At 37.4% G+C, this 22,431-nt stretch overlaps 2 protein-coding genes across 2 annotated transcripts in view; one reads left to right on the top strand and one right to left on the bottom strand.

Moving 5' to 3' along the window:
* ZC2HC1C (zinc finger C2HC-type containing 1C) overlaps positions 1–22,431 on the bottom strand; it is a 64,197-nt gene that overhangs the window by 3,418 nt on the left and 38,348 nt on the right. The window lies entirely within an intron of this gene.
* NEK9 (NIMA related kinase 9) overlaps positions 1–22,431 on the top strand; it is a 60,788-nt gene that overhangs the window by 11,798 nt on the left and 26,559 nt on the right. The window contains exons 9-11 of the mRNA XM_077123082.1: positions 12,933–12,983; positions 13,411–13,603; positions 16,714–16,858. Of these exons, the coding sequence (XP_076979197.1) occupies positions 12,933–12,983; positions 13,411–13,603; positions 16,714–16,858 (389 nt within the window). The remainder of the gene's footprint in view (positions 1–12,932; positions 12,984–13,410; positions 13,604–16,713; positions 16,859–22,431) is intronic.

Here is a 22,431-nt window from a genome sequence, read left to right as displayed (position 1 = left end):
GAAGGGGTGTTGACATTAAAGAACAGGGGGATGTAATTAGTTGATAATCTAGAAGCCTGTCCTTCTGGGTTTCAGGATTTGTGTGGCCTAGGAACCCTCTAGAAATTATAGGTTCCAGGAAAGAAAACTTAGTGCATGAAACTTTTATAGAGTCTCAGCTCAAGTCCTAGGCATTCTTAAGAGTTAACAGGATGGATGTTGGTTGGTGTTTAGCAAACCATGGCTATTAGCAGTATCTGACTGAAGCTTGCATTCAAGTATCCTGCAGAATAGCCTCTTGACTCTGTTTGATCTCTTTTAACCACTGATACCTTATTTTATTACACTTCTTTCCCCCATTTTGGTCCAGAAAGTGTTGTCAATCCCGTGGTGCCAAAACTAGACTCATGCCCGGGAGTCATGCCCCACCTTGTCAGGGAGAGCTTCACCTCTGAATGTCATGTCCCACATATGGGACAGGGTAATAATTTTCCTTGCAGAATTGGGTTTAGAGATTCCACATCTGAGCAACAAGAGGCTTCCTGGAAGCAACTCTTAGGACTCGTTATAGGTAGTCTTAGATTCCCCACCACAGAAGTAAGTTTGATAAGGGCAGTCCTCAAAATCAAGGGCTTGGCCTATTTTCTTGGGAGTCCCCAGTGGTTGAGAGGGTACCCAGAGTTTCTAAAAGTTTAATAATTTTGATTGATTTTTTTATTCTTCAGACCCTCAAGGGATCCTACCAATTCTTTTTGATTATCAGCCCACCATAGTCTGAGATATCTGGAAATTACATTAAGCTGTACAGAATTACAAGGCCTCGTTCCCGTTCTGGACCCCAGGAGTTTGGGTTGTTTAAATGAGCTACCCAGACATGTTGATTTAGATCGTTTGTTACAGAAAATATAGGTTCTAGACATAATAAACCTCTCTGCCTTTGGTCTCATAAAGTAGGTAGAGGTCTAGAGTACATACGCTGTCAACTTTTACCCTGTTTTCTGATTTACCTTAGTCCCAGTCAGATTGGCTTTGTTTTTATCTTTAATTGAGGCCTGATCTCTTTTTCGGTTACTTTAACTATTATTGTAAATAGTTGTGCTAACTTTCAAGGCTGCAGCACTCCATTTTTAGGTTTTAGGTGTCACAGTTTCTCACAGTGCCAGGGAAATAGCTCTATGTCTCAGAATCTAGAAATACACTTACAACTTCAGACTAAGTGTGGCTGCTATAAGAGCTTATGATCTAGGCTCCAATTTTCTTATAAGTATTTTGTGAAAGAGATCTTAGCATTTTTGTTCTCTCATTTCTGGCTTTTTTTGCAAATACTTTGTCCCCCGAGTTTATTCAGTTCATTGTGTGTCTTTTGACATCCTCCCTTTTTGTAGCCACGCCATATTCCATCACATAAAAGTATCACAGATCACCATTCTGCTTCTCAGTCATTGTACCCTTCGGTTCCCTCCATCTATTGGATACCATGGATAATGTCCAAAATAAACCATGCCTTACTGTAGCCTTACTTTACTTGATTGTGCATTCAGCAGCACTCTGTTTTAAACTCTTTTCATTGGTTCATAGAGACAAAGTACCGACAAACGCAACCTCACCAAATATCAAATCAAAACTATCCCTTATCCCTTTTCCCTCCCCTTCCTCTCCTCCCCCCTCCCCCCAGTTAGTTGTCCCTGGTAGTGCTGTGGTACTGTTGATATTTCCTGTTAACTGTTGGCCGTAGCATGCCTTTTTTTTTTTTTTTTTTTGACATGGGCAGGCTCCAGGAATCAAATCCGGGTGTCTGGCATGGCAGGTGAGAATTCTGCCACTGAGCCAACATTGCACTGCCCTGTAGCATGCTTTTAATTTTTTAAAAATTTTTATTAGTAAAACCAATCAACATACAATAGGAATATTCTTTTTTTTTATCACATAGTTTTATATTCATCATCGTGGTTATTTCTTAGAACATTTGCATCAATTCAGAAAAAGAAATATAAAGAAAACAGAAAAAATCCATACATACCATACTCCTTACCCCTCCCTTTCATTGATCACTAGCATTTCAATCTACTAAATTTATTTTAACAATTGTTCCCCTTATTATTTATTTATTTTTAATCCATATGTTTTACTCATCTGTCCAAAAGGTAGATAAAAGAAGCATCAGACACAAGGTTTTCACAATCACACAGTCACATTGTGAATGCTGTATCATACAATCATCTTCAAAAAACATGTCTTCTGGAACATAGCTCTACATTTTCAGGCAGTTCCCTCCACCTCTCTGTTAGGCCTTAACTAAAAGGTGATATCTATTTAATGCATAAGAATAATCTCCAGGATAACCTCTCGACTCTGTTTGGAATCTCTCAGCCATTGACACTTTGCTTTGTCTCATTTCTGTCTTTCCCATTTCGGTCGAGAAGGTTTTCTCAATCCCTTGGTGCTGAGTCCCAGTTCATTCTAGGGTTTCTGTCCCACATTGTAGCATGCATTTTTAATTTTCCCCCTATACCCTTCTACCATTGAGTCTTTTTCCATATCAAACCTTTGAAATAGTTCATGTGAGAACTTATTTATAACTATAAATATAATCAGCAGGGTACATGGAACTGTACATTCCTTTTCAATCGTATTCACCTTCAGTATGGCAATATTATTTATAACCCCATTAGTTAATTACCATCACTTTTGTCTGTTCCCTTGCATTTAAGTTCAGTCTCATTTGGTGGTCTTTCCCAGGTCTCTAGCTTCTGTATACCTCTAGGTCAGCTATATTCTACAGTAGAACCTCTGTAATTACCTTTACCAAAGTCATAATAGTGAAATCATACAGTCTCTGTCCTTTTTTGTCTGACCCAAGGTTCATCCATATCGTGTTTCAGGACCTTATTTCAGGATCACATTTCATTTTACTGCTGCATAATATTCCATCATATGTTTATACCACACTTTGTTAATCCACTGATCTGTTGATGGGCACTTGAATTGTTTCCATCTTCTGACATTGTGAATAGTGCCGCTATGAACATCGGTATGCAAACGTCTGTTCATGTCACTGCTTTCGGCTCTTCTGGGTATATCAAGTATCGGTACTGCCGAGTCATAGGGCAATGCAATATTTAGTTTTCTAAGGAATTGCCAAACTGTATTCCATGGTAACTGTACCATTCATTATACGTTTCCACTAATAGTGAATAAGTGTTCCAATTTCTCCATATCTTCTTCAACATTTGTAGTGTTCTGTTTGTTTAATGACCGCCATTCTTATAGCTGTGAGGTAATATCTCATTGGCATGTTGATTTGCATTTCCCTTTTATCGCTAATGAAAATAAGCATCTTTTCATGTGCTTTTTAGCCCTTTGTATTTACTCATCGGAAAAGTATCTATGCAAATCCTCTGCCCATTTTATAATTGGGTAGTTTGTTCTTCTGTTGTTGAGCTATATAATTTCTTCATGTACACAGGATGTCAAGCTTTTATCTGATATATGGTTTCTAAATATTTTCTCCCATTGAGTTAGCTGCCTCTTCATCTTTTTGACAAAATCCTTTGAAGTGCAGAATCTCTTGATCTTAAGGAGCTTCCATTTATTTTTTTTTTTCGCTGTTTGTGCTTAAGTATAAAGTTTAAGAAGCTACCTCCTTTTACTAGATCTTGAAGATGTTTCTGTATATTTTCTTCTAAAAGTTTTATGGTACTGGCTCTTATATTTAGGTCTTTAATCCATTTTGACTTAATTTTTGTATAGGGTGTAAAGTATAGGTCCTCTTTCATTCTTTTGGCTATTGACGTCTGTGTTAGTTTGCAAGCTGCCAGAATGCAATGTACCAGAAACAGACTGGCTTTTTTTTTTTTTCGTAGAGGGGTGTGGGGGGAGGTGGTGCATGGTCTGGGAATCAAGCCTAGATATCCTGCATGGAAAGCAAGCATTCTACCACTCAGAATGGCTTTTTTTTTGTATGCTGTATGGTGTGGATCACATTTCATTCCTTTTCCATGTGAGTATCCCATTATTGCAGCACCATTTGATGAATTTTTGTTTGTTTGTTTGTTTTGGCAAGTGCGTAGGCTGGAAATCTATCCCAGGTATCCCACATGGCAAGCAAGGATTCTACCACTGAACTACTCTTGGACCCCTTGGAATGGCTTTTAAAAAGAGGGAATTTAATAAGTTGCAGGTTTACAGTTTGGAAGTGAAAATGTCCAAATTAAGGCACTTAACAAGACATTTCCTTCACTCAAGAAAGGCCAGTGGGTCTCGAACAAGCTCTGTCAGCTGGGAAGTCATATGACACATCTGCTGGTCGCTTGCTCCTGGGCTCCATTGCTTTCATCCTCTGTTCCTGTGGGGGTTCCTCACTTTGGTTCTCTGGGGCTGGCTTTCATCACTTGGCTTCCCTTATCTTTCTCCAGGTTCTGGTTTGCTTATCTCATGAGAAGGCACATGGCAATGTCTGCTGAGTTCCAAGCATCTCCAAGCATCTGTGTCTGTTCTCTCTGTCGGCTTTGAAGTTTCTTTTGGCTCTCTCTCTATCAATTCTGTCATTTTCTGTTGTTTCTGACTCTCTCCAAAATGTTTCCTCTTTCAGAGGATTCCAGTAAACTAATCAAGACCCCCCCTGGAATGGGTGGAGTTACATCTTCATCTAATCTAAGATGACACCCACTATCAGGCATGTCACATCTCTGTGGAGATAATGTAATCAAAAGTTTCCAGCCTACAGTGTTGCATCAGGATTAAAAGAATCAGTTGTCCTGACAAAATTGAATCAAGATTAAAACATGACTTTTCTGGGGTACATAATATTTTAAAGCAGCACAATATCCAATTCTCCCATGCCCATACATTGAAAAGACTGTTCTCTCCCAAGTCAGTGGATTTGGGGGCCTTATTGAAAATCTGTTGTCCATAGATTTGGTGGTCTATCTCCACACTCTTGATTCAGTTCCATTGGTCAATACTTCTTTTTGCCAGTACCATGTTGTTTTGACCACTGTGGCTTTATTGTAAGCTTTAAGTCAGGAAGTGTTAGTCCTCCCACTTCACTCTTCTTTTTTAGGATATCTTTAGCTATTCAGGGTCTCTCCCTTTCAAATAAATTTGATAACTAGCTTTTCCAAGTCTTCAAAGCAAGTTGTTGGGATTTTGATTAGTATTGCATTGAATCTAGATCAGTTTGGGTAGAATTGACATCTTAACAACATTCAACCTTCCTCTCCATGATCATGGAATATCTTTCCATCTATTTAGGTCATCTTTTATTTCTTTTAGCAATGTTTTGTAGTTTTCTGTGTGCAAGTCCTTGACATCCATAGTTAGGCTTATTTCTAGATACCTGACTCTTTTGGTTGTATTTTGAATGGAATTTTTTCTGTAACTGTCTCCTCAGATACTTCATTACTTGTTTTGGTTTGCCAAAGCTGCTGGAATGCAATATATCCCTTTTAGAAAGGGAATTTATTACATTACAAGTTTACAGTTCTAAGGCCATAGAAATGTCCAAGCTAAGGCATCCATAGAAAGAACCTTGACTCAAGAAAGGCTGATATGAGAAGGCATGTGTTTGGCTTCTGCTAGTCCTTCGGCTTTTTGTTTCAAACAGCTTCCCCAGGGATGTTTTCTTTCTGCATCTCTAAACATCTGTGTCTTGTGTTGGCTCTGTCTCTATGAAGCTTTTTCTAAAATAGTTCTCTCTTAAAGGACTCCAGTAAGTGACCCACCTTGAATGAATGGAGACATATCTCCTTGGAAACCACCTAATCAGAGGTCCCACAGTTGGGTGGATCACATCTCTGTGGGTACAACTTAATCAAAAAGATCCCACCCAGTAATGTTGAATCAGGATTAAACAATATGGCTTTTCGAGGGTACACAGCAGTTTCAAACCAGCTTACTTGTGTATTGAAGCGTTACTGATTTTTGTACATTAATCTTGTATCCTGCCATTTTGCTGAATGTATTAGCTTTGTCATAGATTTCTCAGGGTTTTCCTAGTATAGGATCTTGACATCTACAAATAATCAAAGTTTTACTTTTTTCTTTCCTATTTGAATGTCTTTTTTTTTTTTTTCTCCATCTAATTGCTCCAGCTAGGACTTCTAGTACAATGTTGAATAATAGTGGTGACAGTGGGCATTCTTATCTCATTCCCAATCTTAGGGGGGCTGCTTTCAATCTCTCACCATTAAGTATGATGCTGGCTATGGGTTTTTTGTGTATGCCCTTTATGATACTGAAGAAATTTTATTCAATTCTTACCTTTCGAAGTGTTTTTATCAGGAAAGGATGTTGAATTTTGTTGAATGCTTTTTTTAGCATCAATTGATATGATCATGTGATTTTTCCCTTTTGATTTGTTAATGTGCTATACTATGTTGATTGATTTCTTGAGTTGATTCACCCTTGCATTCCTAGTAAAAACCCCACTTGGTTGTGATTTATAATTCTTTTAATGTGTCATTGGATTCAGCTTGTTAGTATTTTGTTGAAAATTTTTGCATCTGTGTTCATTAGGGAGATTGATCTATGATTTTCCTTTCTTGTAGCATCCTCAAATTTTTTAGAAGAGTTTGAGTAGGATTGGTGTTAGTTCTTTTTGGAATGTTTGATAAAATTCCCGTGAGGCCGTTCATCCCTGGACTCTTTGTAGGAAGCTTTTTGATCATTTGTAATTAATTGGTTTGTTGAAATCTTCTATTTCTTCTTGAGTCAGTATATGTACTTCATGTTTCTGTGAATTTGTCCATTTCATCTGAGTTGTCTGGTTTGTTGGCATATAGTTTTTCATAGTATTTTCTTATGATTTTTTAAATTTCTTCAGGATCTGTGGTAACAACCCCCTTCTCAGTCTGATTTTATTTGCATCCTCTTTCTTTTTTTCTTTGTCAGCCTAGCTAGGGGTACCTCAATTTTATTGATTTTTCTCAAAGAACCAACTTTTGGCTTGTTGATTCTTTTTTTATTGTTTTGTTCTCCAGTTCATTTATTTCTGTTTTAATACTTGTTATTTCTCTTCTTTTATTTGTTTTGGGATTAGTTTTCTGTTCTTTCTCTAATTTCTTCAAATGAGAGTTAAGGCCTCAATTTTGCGTGTTCTTGTTTTTTAGTATAGTCATTTAGGGCAATAAATTTCCTTCTCAGCCCTGCCTTTGCTACATCCCAAAAGTTCTCATATATTGTATTCTCATTATCATTCGTCTCCAGATATTTACCGATTTCTCTAGCAATTTCTTCTTTGATCCTTTGATTATTTTAAAATGTGTTGTTCAATCTTCATATATTTGTGAAAGCCTTGGTTCTTTGCTGATTGTTAATTTCCAGCTTCATTCTCTTTTGGTCAGAGTAGGTGCTTTGGATAAGTTCAATCTTGTTAAATTTATAAAGACTTATTTTGTGTCCCAGCATATGATCTATCCTGGAGAATGTTCTAAGTGTACCAGAGAAGAAAGTATATCCTGATGTTTTGGGGTATAATGATCTATATATGTCTATTAGATCTAATTCATTTATAACGTTGTTTGGGTTCTGTTTCCTTTTCCGTCTGATTGTTCTGTCTATAGTGGAGAGTGGTGTATTGAAGTCTCCCAATATTATTGTTGAACCATCTATAGCTCCCTTCAGTTTTACCAGTGTTTGCCTCATGTACTTTGGAGTTCCTTGATTAGGAGCATAAACATTTATGATTGTTATTTCCTCTGGTGAATTGTCCCTTTTTATTAATATGCAATGTCCTTGTTTGTCTCTTATGGTGTCTTTACACTTAAGGACTGTTTTATCTGATATTAGTATAGCTACTTCTTCTTTCTTTTGGTTGCAGCTTGCATAGAATATCTTTTTCCAACCTTTCACTTTCAATCTATTTGTGTCCTTTGGTCTAAGATATATCTTTTGTAAACAGCATATAGATTGATTAATTTTTAAATCTATTTTGCCAATCAGTATTTTTTAATTGGTGAGGTTAGTTCACTAGCATTTTTATCTTTAAATTACCCTTACTGGTACTCTTCAATTCTGTGCCCTCTGACAGGACCTCCTTTAGTATTTCTTTCAGGACAGGTCTCTTGTTGACTAGTTCTCTCAGTCTTTGTTTGTCTTTAAAGGTTTTAATCTCGCTCTCAATTTTGAAGGGTAACTTGGCTGGATAAAGAATTCTTGGCTGTAATTCTCATTCAAGATGTTAAGTATCTCATACCACTCACTGCCTTCTTGCCTCCATGGTGCCTGTTGAGTAGTCCGAATTCAGTCTTAAGTTTCTTCCCTTGTATGTAGTACATCACTTTTCTCATGCTGCCTTCAGGACTTTCTGCTTTTCTTCAACATTTGACAATTTGATTAGTATGAGTCTTGCAGTAAGACTATTTGGAATTTGGATTTACTCTGTTTGGAGTTTGTTCTGCCTCTTTGATTTGCATATTTATGTCTTTTATAAGGGTTGGGAAATTTTTCCTGATTATATCTTAAATGAACCATCCCAGCCCTTTACCTCTTTTTCTTTTTTTTTTTACATGAGCAGGTACCGGGAATCGAACCCGGGTCCTCTGGCATGGCAGGCAAACATTCTTGCCTGCTGAGCCACTGTGGCCCACCCCCAGCCCTTTACCTCTTCTCCTTCTGGGACACTAATGGCTCTTTTTTTTTTTTTTCACTTGGGCAGGCACTGAGAATCGAACCCGGGTCTCTGGCATAACAGGCCAGAACTCTGCCCGTTGGGCCACGGTGCCCCACCCACCAATGGTTCTTTTAAAAAGAAAAGTTTTTTTATTGTGAAATATACATATACAAAGTAAAGAAAGAAAAAAGTGATTTTCAAAGTGTACTTCAATGAGGAGTTACAGAACAGATTTCAGAGTTTGTTATGGGTTACCATTCCACTATTTCAGCTTTTTCCTTCTAGCTGCTCCAAAACACTGGAGGCTAGAAGAAATATCAGTATAGTAATTCAGCAGTCATACTCGTTTGTTAAATTCTATTTTCTCTGTTATAACTCTCCCCTCTCCTTTAACCCTTCTCCCAATCTATAGGGATCTTTGGGCAATGTCCATTCTGATTTTTCATGTTGAGAAGGTGTTGACACTAAAGGATAGGGAGATGTAATTAATTGATAATCTTGGAAAGTCTGGTCCCTCTGGGCTTCAGGATTTATCTGACCTAGGAATGTTCTGGAAATTATAGTTTCCAGGAACCTGTGATTCTTATGTTTGTGCACCTTTTGTTTTCCATCATTTCCCTCAGATCCACTTCCATTTTTTTTCATTGTTCTTGCCATATGTTCTTTTGTGTGGTCTAGTTCAATTGTTCTTTCTTCTAGCTCACTTATTCTTCCTTTTGCTTCTTCGAATCTGCTTTGGTGTGTCTCAAGTGTATTTCTAATTTGGTCTACCATATTTTTAATCTCAATGAGTTCTGCCATTTTTCTGTCTAATCTTTCAAATTCTTCTTTATGTTCTTCTAGTGTCTTCCTGATGTCCCTTATTTCTTTATAAATTTCCTTGAGTAATTGTTCCGTATTCTGTGTGCCCTCTGGTGTTTTGATTTGGTTGTTTGGCTGGGCCATTTCTGCTTGGATCTTCGCATGCTTTGTGATTTTCTCTTGTGTTTGGGGCATTTGATTATCTTAATAAGGTTATTTTGCAAGTTGGTTTCCTTCGGTCATCTAAAGTTTTGTATTTACTCGGTTTTGCATTGACTGTTCCCTTTTGTACTTGATTTGCAGTAATTCCGCACCAAACCAAGGCCTGGATCTCATGTAGGGGGTACAATCCTACTTGAAGGTCTATTAAAAGGTAGGCAGGAAAGCACGGGTATTTTAGTGGTAGAATGCCCACCTACCCCATAGAAGATCCAGGCTCAATTCCTGGCCCATGCCCCCCCAAAATAATAATAGTAATAAAATTTTAAACACACACACGCACACACCTCAGCAGTAGTAGGTCCCAAAGTCAGAAGAAGATACCCCAAGACATATTGAAAATGAACTCAAACTGGTACCCACAGAAGGGAGAGAAAGTTTAAAAATAAGAGATAAGAAGTTTAAAAGTCCGTAACTGTTAATATGTAAAAATATTAGAAGTAAAAATTTGCCAATAACAATTAAAAATATATAGAAAAAATATATTTTAAAAACTCTAGGCAGATATGGAGTTTACCATGTTGCACTTACTAATTCTTCCAAGCAGGTGGCACTCCTGAGGCACCTCCTCCCCTCACTGCCACCCCTCCCCAACTGCAGCAGCTGGTTGGGAAGGTGCACACATTTGGGGGGCTACTGGCCTACAGCAGCAGAACAAGGTAGCCAGTCGCAGTTCCCCAGGGCATGATCCACAACACCCAATGCCCAGTGGGACCACCATTCACTGTGGCTGTCAGGATGGGTCTTCATGACACCTGGCTGGGCGACTGCTTCCAGCACTCAGGGGCATGGCTTTTTGCAGTGGCCAGCTAGGCATGCCTCCGCACTCCCCATGGTCGCTGCTGGCTGCAGAGCCACTTGGGGAGTTTTCCCTGGCCAGCAGCTGGGGCAAGCTGGAGTGGAGAGACCGTCGGTTCCTTCAGATGCACATTTCTCCCCGTGCTGCTGCCGCCCTGGGCTATCCCTGTCCCAGTCTTCCCACTTCTGTCCTCCCTAAGAAATATTGAAGACTCTCTTCAATCGTTCACTCCCTGGGACTGCAGTCCTGGTCATTTTTTCCTTGTACCCTATCTTGTCCCATGGAACAGGGATGAATCCGGTGTACCCTACTTCGCCATCTTCCCAGAAATTGGATATCTTTTATACTCACGGGGTTCAAACCCTCACCTAAAGGAAGTCAGATTTAGAGATTGGGGTTCAAACCCTCACCTAAAGGAAGAATTATTCTTTATCCTTCTTAAATTTTCTAGTCTATATTTCATCCTCTTACAGTATTTTTGCCTTACTACCTTTCTTTCTCTCCTACCAATTCTTTGTTTTTAAATTCTCCAAATATTCAAGCATTTACTGTACTCTTTCAGATCTTGCCTTAGATGCATTTAGTATATACTTAGTTCAGTCTCTTCCATTTGATCAGTACCTTTGTCCTGTCATATAATTTTTTCTGGCTTTCCTCCAGTTGGTCTTTAGCCAGTATTTTAGTGCCTTTATGTGTACTACTCCAGGTACTGTACCTTGACATTCCATTTATATTCTATTTATATTAGGTGGTATCACCTCTGGGGCTGGGTAAGGCTATGCAAAAGTTTTTAGCTGGCTTATTTCCTAAGTATAATCACTATTTCAATCTCTTGTTGAAATATTCCTATTGATAATTTTTAATTGAAAATGGTATTGTCATTGTAAATTTACATGCAGTTATTTTACAAAAGAAGGGAGATTCTTTGTGTACTTTTGGCAGTTTCTACCAATGATAACATTTTACAAAACTGTAGTATAATATTGCAATCAGGACATTGACCTTGGTGGGCTCCACCAGTCTTACCAGATTTCCCCAGTTTTACTTATACTCTTGTGTGTGCGATAATTCTTAAAAGAGATTGTCACGTACGTTCACACACCCATCTTTAAATATCACCTAGGTTTTTGTCCTTTATTTTCCTTTTTTAGGATAGGTGTTGGGATGTGGAAAGTTATGAAAACAGGGAATTTTAGTTGATAAGATAGAATTTTGGAATGGAGATAAAAAGTAATCTTAGTTAATATCTGAGTATCTGCTATGGAGTTTAAAATCTAATAGCGGATTGGAAGGATATGTTACATACATAACTAAGTTACAAATAGGAATATGATGACCCCATAAAGAACATAAACTCAAGGTGCTCTCGAGATTTAATGGAGTGCTTGCATCTGTTTGGAGCAATTAGAGGCTTTCTGTAAGACGTGAGATTTAGATGGGACTTGAAAAATGGGGGGTATTTTGATGGAAAAACATAGGAGAAAGAGTTTTTCAGACAGAGAAAATAGTTTAAGCAAAAGCACAGACAAAGTTATAGAAAATATTCAGAAAACACAAAGTCCTGTTAAGCTAAATAAGTGTTTCTAGTCCTGGGGCTCTCAACAGCAACAGCTCAGGAACCTTCAAATAAGGCTATGCCTGGGTATCACTCTAGGAGTTTGGACATAATTAACTTAGGCAGAATGAGAACCCTGGGCTAGAACGTGGGAAAGTAGAGGGAAGGAAGGCCAGAAAGGCAGGGACAGAATCTTGAATGTCAGGTTAAGGAATGTATTCTTAATTCAAAAGATAGTAAAGAGCTACTGGAAGTTTATGAGAGAGCAGTTCATGTGCTCAGAAAAGTGCTAATGAAGAGTTGGTTAGCAGTAAATAAAATCAGTGTTAAATCAGTACAGGATGATTAAAGTGGATTAGGACCCTGATTAAGTGAGACCGATAGGAGTGCTCCCTCAGTACAGGTGGGAAGCGAAGCTGCCCAGAACTAAAATGATGAGACTGGAAAGGAAGAGATAAGTATAAAAGGCACGGTATAGGTAGAATCGGTAGTACTTGAATACTGAAGAAAAAGAGAGAGGTAAGCCAGAGATGACTGAGGTTTTTAAGCTCAGTTGAGTGGGAGAATGGAGTTGCCAGTTACAGAAACGGGAGTCAGAAAGAAATACTCATTTGGGAAAAAGATAATGAGCTCAGATTTAGAGATTGGGGAGTTTGGGGAGTCAGTGGACAGACTAGATGGAGATATCCTACAGGTACTTAAAAGTGTATATCATAGGTTGTTAAGGGTCTCTGTTCCAGCATGGAGCATTTCCTAGAGAAGCAAATGTTTCCCTTGGGTTTAATGAACTGTCCAGCCTGTAAGTCTGGTACCTATAATAACTATTTGATTTGAATTGAGGATATTTCCTAAAAGCATTGTAATGTTGTAGGAGGCATATGGTTTATAAGAGAATTAAATCTGAGAGACACCAGTGCAATATAGGAACCAATTGTTTTATTCATATATCTTTGCTTTTCTTTTGGTAGGGAGATGGAGGAAAGAGTCACACTACTTAATGCACCTACAAAGAGACCAAGGTAAAGCTCAGGAAACTCTTGAAAATTAATTTATCTTCAATTACCACCAGGGGGTCTTTTCTGGGTCTGTGCATTATTTGATCCCGGTAGCCTTTGGCATCCTTTCAGAAACCAACATCTGCTTAAACGTCAGCTAATCATTTCTGGGAAGAAGAAAACTGTAATTTCACCTCCATCCTAAAGTGAACATCAGATTACCACCATGCATTTTGAAAAGCGTTAAGAATCATACTGGAATCTTAGTAGCCGAGTAGCAATGAAACCTAGCAATGAGGCAGAAATTACAAAGCTTGCTATGATACCAAGTTGAAATAAGTTGTTGGGGAAGAACATACTTTTGTATACAAAAATTGGTGGGTTTTTTTTTCAGGGAACAGATTAGAAGGGTGTTTATGTTAATTGTGTCTTTCTTTTGGGGTGTTGGCAGGTCAAGCACTGTGACTGAAACACCCATTGCTGTGGTAACATCGCGAACCAGTGAAGTCTATGTTTGGGGAGGTGGAAAATCTACTCCCCAGAGATTGGATGTCATCAAGAGCGGTTGTAGCGCTCGACAGGTGTGTGCAGGGAATACCCACTTTGCTGTGGTCACCGTGGAGAAGGAACTGTACACCTGGGTGGTAAGTGAGAGCTAAAGTACTTTGGAACAATGTGATAAACCTAATTGTTGACCGGGCCTAGGATTTTTAAGCATTTTGTTAATTGGACATGTGTTGTGGAAGTGGCAGCATGGCATGATGGAGTCTTAACTCTTATGAGAGCAGAGATGTGTCTGTCACTGATATATTCCCAGTGCCTGGTATATGTGAGGTTCCCTATAAATGCTTTTTGTATGAATAAGAGGAAAATAGAGAAATACTGATTTATTTTGGACTCAGGAGACTGAACTTTTCTATTTACATCTGGTCATCTCAAATAAGTCATTTAACTATTCTGTTACCATGAAGGTCAGTGCAACTAGTATCTGAAAAATAGCTTTTAAGCAGATAAAGCACTGTACTATGTCAGGAAGATTCCAAGATTTCCACCAGTGATTGAAAATAGCTAAGTATATCTTGAGTAGAATTTTCCTTTTTAAAAAAAGTGTTTCTATATATTGATTAATGTTTTCTCATTGCAAAAGTATCATTTGTTGTAAAAAAGAAAAGTTTAGAAAATGCAGAAAAACACAAAAAAATTAATATCACCTGTAATGATACCACACAGTCCTAACTACCATAAATATGTTCCCAGTCTGTATGTACATATGCACATTTTCTGTGACAAAAAATGGTACATATTGTGATGTACATGCTTTTCTCTGGTCTGTTTTTTTTTTTCCACCTGCTCTTAATCCCTGTGTATGTTTGCCATAAAATATTCTTTTAAATTAACATTTGTCAGGGGTCAACAAGACCACCCCTAGGTTCCATGAATCATTGAGAGGACTCAGAGGTCTCAGCATATAGTCATACTCATGACTAGATTTATTACAGTGAAAAGATATAAAGCAAAATTAGCAAAGGAGAAAAGCCACCATGGGAGAAATCCAGAGGAAACCAGGCTCAAGCTTCTAGGAGTCTTTTCCCAGTAGAGTCACACAGGATGTGCTTAATTCCTTCAGCAATATATTATGATGATATATGTAAAATGTCTAACAGGGAAGCTCATTAGAGACTCAATGCCCAAAGTTTTTACTGGGGACTGGTTGTGTAGGCACCTTCTGTCTAGCAAGTACCAGAATTCCAAACTCTCAGGAGGAAAACGTGTTCAACGTAAGCCATAATATTTATACACGCATTGTAGGTACAGTGAGCCACCCTTATCAAGGAATGATTGGAACCTTCCAAAGTCTATGTTCCCAGACACCGCTGAGAGCCAGCCTAGCAAGTAGGCCCTTCTAGGATAACAATCTCAGGTTGCTATATTAACTCTTTCCTGCTCAACATCATAAGGCTTTCCTTTTAAAAGAGCCCTGCTGATTCTCTAAAAAACTTTTCTAGTCTCCATAACTTTTGTAAGCCTTGTCCATTCACTACAAACTTCTGCTCTTCCTTTACTCTTAGCAATTGATGTCGTCTTCTTTCTTCCTCACCTTAAAATGGGCTTCATCAAAATGAGCTCCCTCTGAAAAATTCGGTATATTGAAATACTAGTGGTCAATGAGAGGGAGAGGTATGGGGTACAGGATGTAGGAGTTTTTTCTTTTTATTTGTTTTTCTGAAGTGATGGAGATTTCTAAAAAATGATCGTGGTGATTAATACACAACTATATGATGGTATTGTGGGCCAATGATTATATACTATGTATGGATTGTGTGTGTGCAAAGATTTCTCGATAACAAAATAATAGAAAAAAAAAAGAGCTCCTTCGGTGTTCTTCTATTAAGTCTATATCCTCCCATCTCTTCTTCCTTTTTCCCTTTCTGATAGTAATCCCCTGCCCCCCAAGGCTTTCTTACAGATCTCACTTCATCAGTTATACCCTCTCCCTCTATAATCTGTCTTCATCTCTTTTTTTTCTGCTAGCTCCTTCCCATTTTCATTTAAACCTATTCAGTCCTCTCCTTAAAGAAACTTTCCTTGACCCCATGTTCCCTTTATTCCTCTCTGGATTCCATCTGTCTCTCACCTTCTTGAACAAATTGCCTGTTTGCTGTCTATTTCCTAATTCACCTAAATAAAGCTTCCATCCCTGCCACTCAGCTGAAACTGGTCTTGAAGAAATAATCTATAAATTACTAAATAAAACAAATGTTTTAAATTCTTACCTTGCTTGACCTCTTAGCAGTATTTGACAGAGTTGACCACTCCCTCCTTCTTAAAGCTTTGGCTTCCCTTGGCTTCTGTGACAATATGTTCTCTTGACTTTCCTTCTGTCTCTTTGGCTCTGCTCTCAGGCTCATTTTAGGCTGTTTTTCCTATACTTGACCCTGTTTTAGGCATTCAGTTCTGTTCAGTCTTCTTCCTCTCAATGTGGGAGCTTGTTTTTTTCCGGTGGTTTCAGATACTTTCTCCCTGAGGACAGGGATTTTTTGTTTAATGCTTTATCCCCAGTGTGTTAGAGGGGCGTGACACAACTGTTTATTGAATGAAAGAATGAATGAATGATCCCCTCTGTTGGAGAGAATTGACTTGCTGTTATTTCCTAAAAACCTACCCTTTTAAGAACTAGCCCCTGTAGAGGGGCTACCAGAAATAGAGTGAAATTAGTGCCTTAAAAAACGTTTATATATGGACTTGTAGTTCAGTTGTTAAATGGAAAGTATTACTTATCTCTTAAAACTGTTGAAAAGTCATTTAGGACTATTCTCAATACTGTATAACAGCTTCTTTGATGTAGCCAGATCCTTTATAATTGTTCCTTATTACGGGGAAACTGACCGATATTTGTAAAACTTCTTACAAGGATTTCTAAGAAGCTGTTCTCAAATTAGCTTCTAAAAGTAGTTTTTCACCATCATTCATAAGTGCATATATAATTCATCTTAGACTTGAAGGAGAAAGAATTGGAAATGTATCTTTTTAAGGTCTGACGGCTATCAATCTGTATATAGTTTTTAAATCTTCTTTACTGGTTGGCAGTGGTTTTAAACTATCTACCATTAAAAGATTTAATCCCCTTACCATTTTTTCTAATTTCTGAATTTCTAGTTGACTTTTTCCCTATTGATTTTTTCATAAGATGTTATCTTGAGAGGATTTGTCAGCATGAAAAACTAAATTTTCATAAGATCTCTTTATTTCACAGAACATGCAAGGAGGTACTAAACTCCATGGTCAGCTGGGCCATGGAGATAAAGCCTCCTATCGACAGCCAAAGCATGTGGAAAAGTTGCAAGGCAAAGCTATCCGGCAAGTGTCATGTGGTGATGATTTTACTGTCTGTGTGACAGGTAAGCCAACATCAGAAAGCATGTAGGTACATTTAGTGTGGAGTATTGTACTTAATGCTATGTAGTTTTAGTTTGGATTTTAAAACAAAAGACAGTATTCAGAGAACCAGGTCTACACATTAATAGTAATACGCCTAATCTGTTATAGTGTTAGGGGTTAATGAGCAAGGAGAAGGCAAGTAGATAACAGTGAAGAAGTGGGATCAGAAGAAATGTGTTGGGTATGTCCCAGTTGGGGAACTTAGCAAGAAAAAAAAGAATCACACCACTGTTCGAGTTTGCTAACTGCCAGAATGCAATATACCAAAAATGGAATGGCTTTTTTTTTTATTATTAATTTAAAAAATTAGCTAACACAACATTTAGAAATCATTCCATTCTACATATGCAATCAGTAATTCTTAATATCATCACATAGATGTATGATCATCATTTCTTAGTACATATGCATCGATTTAGAAAAAGAAATAGCAAGACAACAGAAAAAGAAATAAAATGATAATATAGAGAAAAAATAAAAATAAAAAATACAAAAATATATAAGAAAAAAAACTATAGCTCAGATGCAGCTTCATTCAGTGTTTTAACATAATTACATTACAATTAGGTAGTATTGTGCTGTCCATTTTTTTTTAGAAATCATACCATTCTACATATGCAATCAGTAATTCTTAACATCATCACATAGATGCATGATCATCGTTTCTTAGTACATTTGCATCGGTTTAGAAGAACTAGCAATACAACCGAAAAAGATAAAGAATGTTAATATAGAGAAAAAAAATAAAAGTAATAATAGTAAGAACAAAACAAAACAAAACAAAACAAAAACCTATAGCTCGGATGCAGCTTCATTCAGTGTTTTAACATGGTTACTTTACAATTAGGTATTATTGTGCTGTCCATTTTTGAGTTTTTGTATCTAGTCCTGTTGCACAGTCTGTATCCCTTCAGCTCCAATTACCCATTATCTTACCCTGTTTCTAACTCCTGCTGAACTCTGTTACCAATGACATATTCCAAGTTTATTCTCGAGTGTCGATTCACATCATTGGGACCATACAGTATTTGTCTTTTAGTTTTTGGCTAGACTCACTCAGCATAATGTTCTCTAGGTCCATCCATGTTATTACATGCTTCATAAGTTTATCCTGTCGTAAAGCTGCATAATATTCCATCGTATGTATATACCACAGTTTGTTTAGCCACTCGTCTGTTGATGGACATTTTGGCTGTTTCCATCTCTTTGCAATTGTAAATAACGCTGCTATAAACATTGGTGTGCAAATGTCCGTTTGTGTCTTTGCCCTTAAGTCCTTTGAGTAGATTCCCAGCAATGGTATTGCTGGGTCGTATGGCAATTCTATATTCAGCTTTTTGAGGAACCGCCAAACTGCCTTCCACAGTGGTTGCACCATTTGACATTCCCACCAACAGTGGATAAGTGTGCCTCTTTCACCACATCCTCTCCAGCACTTGTCATTTTCTGTTTTGTTGATAATGGCCATTCTGGTGGGTGTGAGATGATATCTCATTGTGGTTTTGATTTGCATATCTCTAATGGCCAGGGACATTGAGCATCTCTTCATGTGCCTCTTGGCCATCCGTATTTCCTCTTCTGATAGGTGTCTGTTCAAGTCTTTTTCCCATTTTGTAATTGGGTTGGCTGTCTTTTTGTTGTTGAGTTGAACAATCTCTTTATAAATTCTGGATACTAGACCTTTATCTGATATGTCGTTTCCCAATATTGATTCCCATTGTGTAGGCTGTCTTTCTACTTTCTTGATGAAGTTCTTTGATGCACAAAAGTGTTTAATTTTGAGGAGTTCCCATTTATTTATTTCCTTCTTCAGTGCTCTTGCTTTAGGTTTAAGGTCCATAAAACTGCCTCCAATTGTAAGATTCATAAGATATCTCCCTACATTTTCCTCTGTTTTATGGTCTTAGACCTAATGTTTAGATCTTTGATCCATTTTAAGTTAACTTTTGTGTAGGGTGTGAGATATGGGTCTTCTTTCATTCTTTTGCATATGGATATCAGTTCTCTAGGCACCATTTATTGAAGAGACTGTTCTGTCCCAGGTGAGTTGGATTGACTGCCTTATCAAAGATCAAATGTCCATAGATGAGAGGGTCTATATCTGAGCACTCTATTCGATTCCATTGGTCGATATATCTATCTTTATGCCAATACCATGCTGTTTTGACCACTGTGGCTTCATAATATGCCTTAAAGTCAGGCAGCGCGAGACCTCCAGCTTCGTTTTTTTTCCTCAAGATGTTTTTAGCAATTCGGGGCACCCTGCCCTTCCAGATAAATTTGCTTATTGGTTTTTCTATATCTGAAAAATAAGTTGTTGGGATTTTGATTGGTATTGCATTGAATCTGGAAATCAATTTAGGTAGGCTTGACATCTTAACTATATTTAGTCTTCCAATCCATGAACACGGTATGCCCTTCCATCTATTTAGGTCTTCTGTGATTTCTTTCAGCAGTTTTTTGTAGTTATCTTTATATAGGTTTTTTGTCTCTTTAGTTAAATTTATTCCTAGGTATTTTATTCTTTTAGTTGCAATTGTAAATGGGATTCGTTTCTTGATTTCCCCCTCCGCTTGTTCATTGCTAGTGTATAGAAATGCTACAGATTTTTGAATGTTGATCTTGTAACCTGCTACTTTGCTGTACTCATTTATTAGCTCTAGTAGTTTTGTTGTGGATTTTTCCGGGTTTTCGACGTATAGTATCATATCGTCTGCAAACAGTGATAGTTTTACTTCTTCCTTTCCAATTTTGATGCCTTGTATTTCTTTTTCTTGTCTAATTGTTCTGGCTAGAACCTCCAACACAATGTTGAATAATAGTGGTGATAGTGGACATCCTTGTCTTGTTCCTGATCTTAGGGGGAAAGTTTTCAATTTTTCCCCATTGAGGATGATATTAGCTGTGGGTTTTTCATATATTCCCTCTATCATTTTAAGGAAGTTCCCTTGTATTCCTATCCTTTGAAGTGTTTTCAGCAGGAAAGGATGTTGAATCTTGTCAGATGCCTTCTCTGCATCAATTGAGATGATCATGTGATTTTTCTGCTTTGATTTGTTGATATGGTGTATTACATTAATTGATTTTCTTATGTTGAACCATCCTTGCATACCTGGGATGAATCCTACTTGGTCATGATGTATAATTCTTTTAATGTGTTGTTGGATACGATTTGCTAGAATTTTATTGAGGATTTTTGCATCTATATTCATTAGAGAGATTGGCCTGTAGTTTTCTTTTTTTGTAATATCTTTGCCTGGTTTTGGTATGAGGGTGATGTTGGCTTCATAGAATGAATTAGGTAGTTTTCCCTCCGCTTCGATTTTTTTGAAGAGTTTGAGGAGAGTTGGTACTAATTCTTTCTGGAATGTTTGATAGAATTCAGATGTGAAGCCGTCTGGTCCTGGACTTTTCTTTTTAGGAAGTTTTTGAATGACTGATTCAGTTTCTTTACTTGTGATTGGTTTGTTGAGGTCATCTATGTCTTCTTGAGTCAAAGTTGGTTGTTCGTGTCTTTCCAGGAACCCGTCCATTTTCTCTAAATTGTTGTATTTATTAGCGTAAAGTTGTTCATAGTATCCTGTTATTACCTCCTTTATTTCTGTGAGGTCAGTAGTTATGTCTCCTCTTCCATTTCTGATCTTATTTATTTGCATCCTCTCTCTTCTTCTTCTTGTCAGTCTTGCTAAGGGCCCATCAATCTTATTGATTTTCTCATAGAACCAACTTCTGGCCTTATTGATTTTCTCTATTGTTTTCATGTTTTCAATTTCATTTATTTCTGCTCTAATCTTTATTTCTTTCTTTTTGCTTGCTTTGGGATTAGTTTGCTGTTCTTTCTCCAGTTCTTCCAAATGGACAGTTAATTCCTGCATTTTTTGCCTTTTCTTCTTTTCTGATATAGGCATTTAGGGCAATAAATTTCCCTCTTAGCCCTGCCTTTGCTGCATCCCATAAGTTTTGATATGTTGTGTTTTCATTTTCATTCGTCTCGAGGTATTTGCTAATTTCTCTAGCAATTTCTTCTTTGACCCACTCGTTGTTTAGGAGTGTGTTGTTGAGCCTCCATGTATTTGTGAATTTTCTGGCACTCCGCCTATTATTGATTTCCAACTTCATTCCTTTGTGATCCGAGAAAGTGTTGTGTATGATTTCAATCTTTTTAAATTTGTTAAGACTTGCTTTGTGACCCAGCATATGGTCTATCTTTGAGAATGATCCATGAGCACTTGAGAAAAAGGTGTATCCTGCTGTTGTGGGATGTAATGTCCTATAAATGTCTGTTAAGTCTAACTCATTTATAGTAATATTCAGATTCTCTATTTCTTTATTGATCCTCTGTCTAGATGTTCTGTCCATTGATGAGAGTGGTGAATTGAAGTCTCCAACTATTGTGGTATATGAGTCTATTTCCCTTTTCAGTGTTTGCAGTGTATTCCTCACGTATTTTGGGGCATTCTGGTTCGGTGCGTAAATATTTATGATTGTTATGTCTTCTTGTTTAATTGTTCCTTTTATTAGTATATAGTGTCCTTCTTTGTCTCTTTTAACTGCTTTACATTTGAAGTCTAATTTGTTGGATATTAGTGTAGCCACTCCTGCTCTTTTCTGGTTGTTATTTGCATGAAATATCTTTTCCCAACCTTTCACTTTCAACCTATGTTTATCTTTGGGTCTAAGATGTGTTTCCTGTAGACAGCATATAGAAGGATCCTGTTTTTTAATCCATTCTGCCAATCTGTGTCTTTTGATTGGGGAATTCAGTCCATTGACATTTAGTGTTATTACTGTTTGGATAATATTTTCCTCTAACATTTTGCCTTTTGTATTATATATATCATATCTGATTTTCCTACTTTCTACACTCTTCTCCATACCTCTCTTTTCTGTCTTTTTGTATCTGACTCTAGTGCTCCCTTTAGTATTTCTTGCAGAGCTGGTGTCTTGGTCAGAAATTCTCTCAGAGACTTTTTGTCTGAGAATGGTTTAATTTCTCCCTCATTTTTGAAGGATAATTTTGCTGGATATAGGAGTCTTGGTTGGCAGTTTTTCTCTTTTAGTAATTTAAATATATCATCCCACTGTCTTCTAGCTTCCATGGTTTCTGCTGAGAAATCTACACATAGTCTTATTGGGTTTCCCTTGTATGTGATGGATTGTTTTTCTCTTGCTGCTTTCAAGATCCTCTCTTTCTCTTTGACCTCTGACATTCTAACTAGTAAGTGTCTTGGAGAACGCCTATTTGGGTCTAATCTCTTTGGGGTGCGCTGCACTTCTTGGATCTGTAATTTTAGGTCTTTCATAAGAGTTGGGAAATTTTCAGTGATAATTTCTTCCATTAGTTTTTCTCCTCCTTTTCCCTTCTCTTCTCCTTCTGGGACACCCACAACACGTATATTTGTGCGGTTCATATTGTCCTTGAGTTCCCTGATACCCTGTTCAAATTTTTCCATTCTTTTCCGGATAGTTTGTTTCTTTTTGGAATTCAGATGTTCCATCCTCCAAATCACTAATTCTATCTTCTGTCTCTTTA

Source organism: Tamandua tetradactyla, chromosome 12, assembly GCF_023851605.1.
Source record: "Tamandua tetradactyla isolate mTamTet1 chromosome 12, mTamTet1.pri, whole genome shotgun sequence".
NCBI lineage: Eukaryota > Metazoa > Chordata > Mammalia > Pilosa > Myrmecophagidae > Tamandua > Tamandua tetradactyla.
Note: the sequence above shows the minus strand (reverse complement) of the source record. Positions and strands in the feature narration are given on the sequence as shown.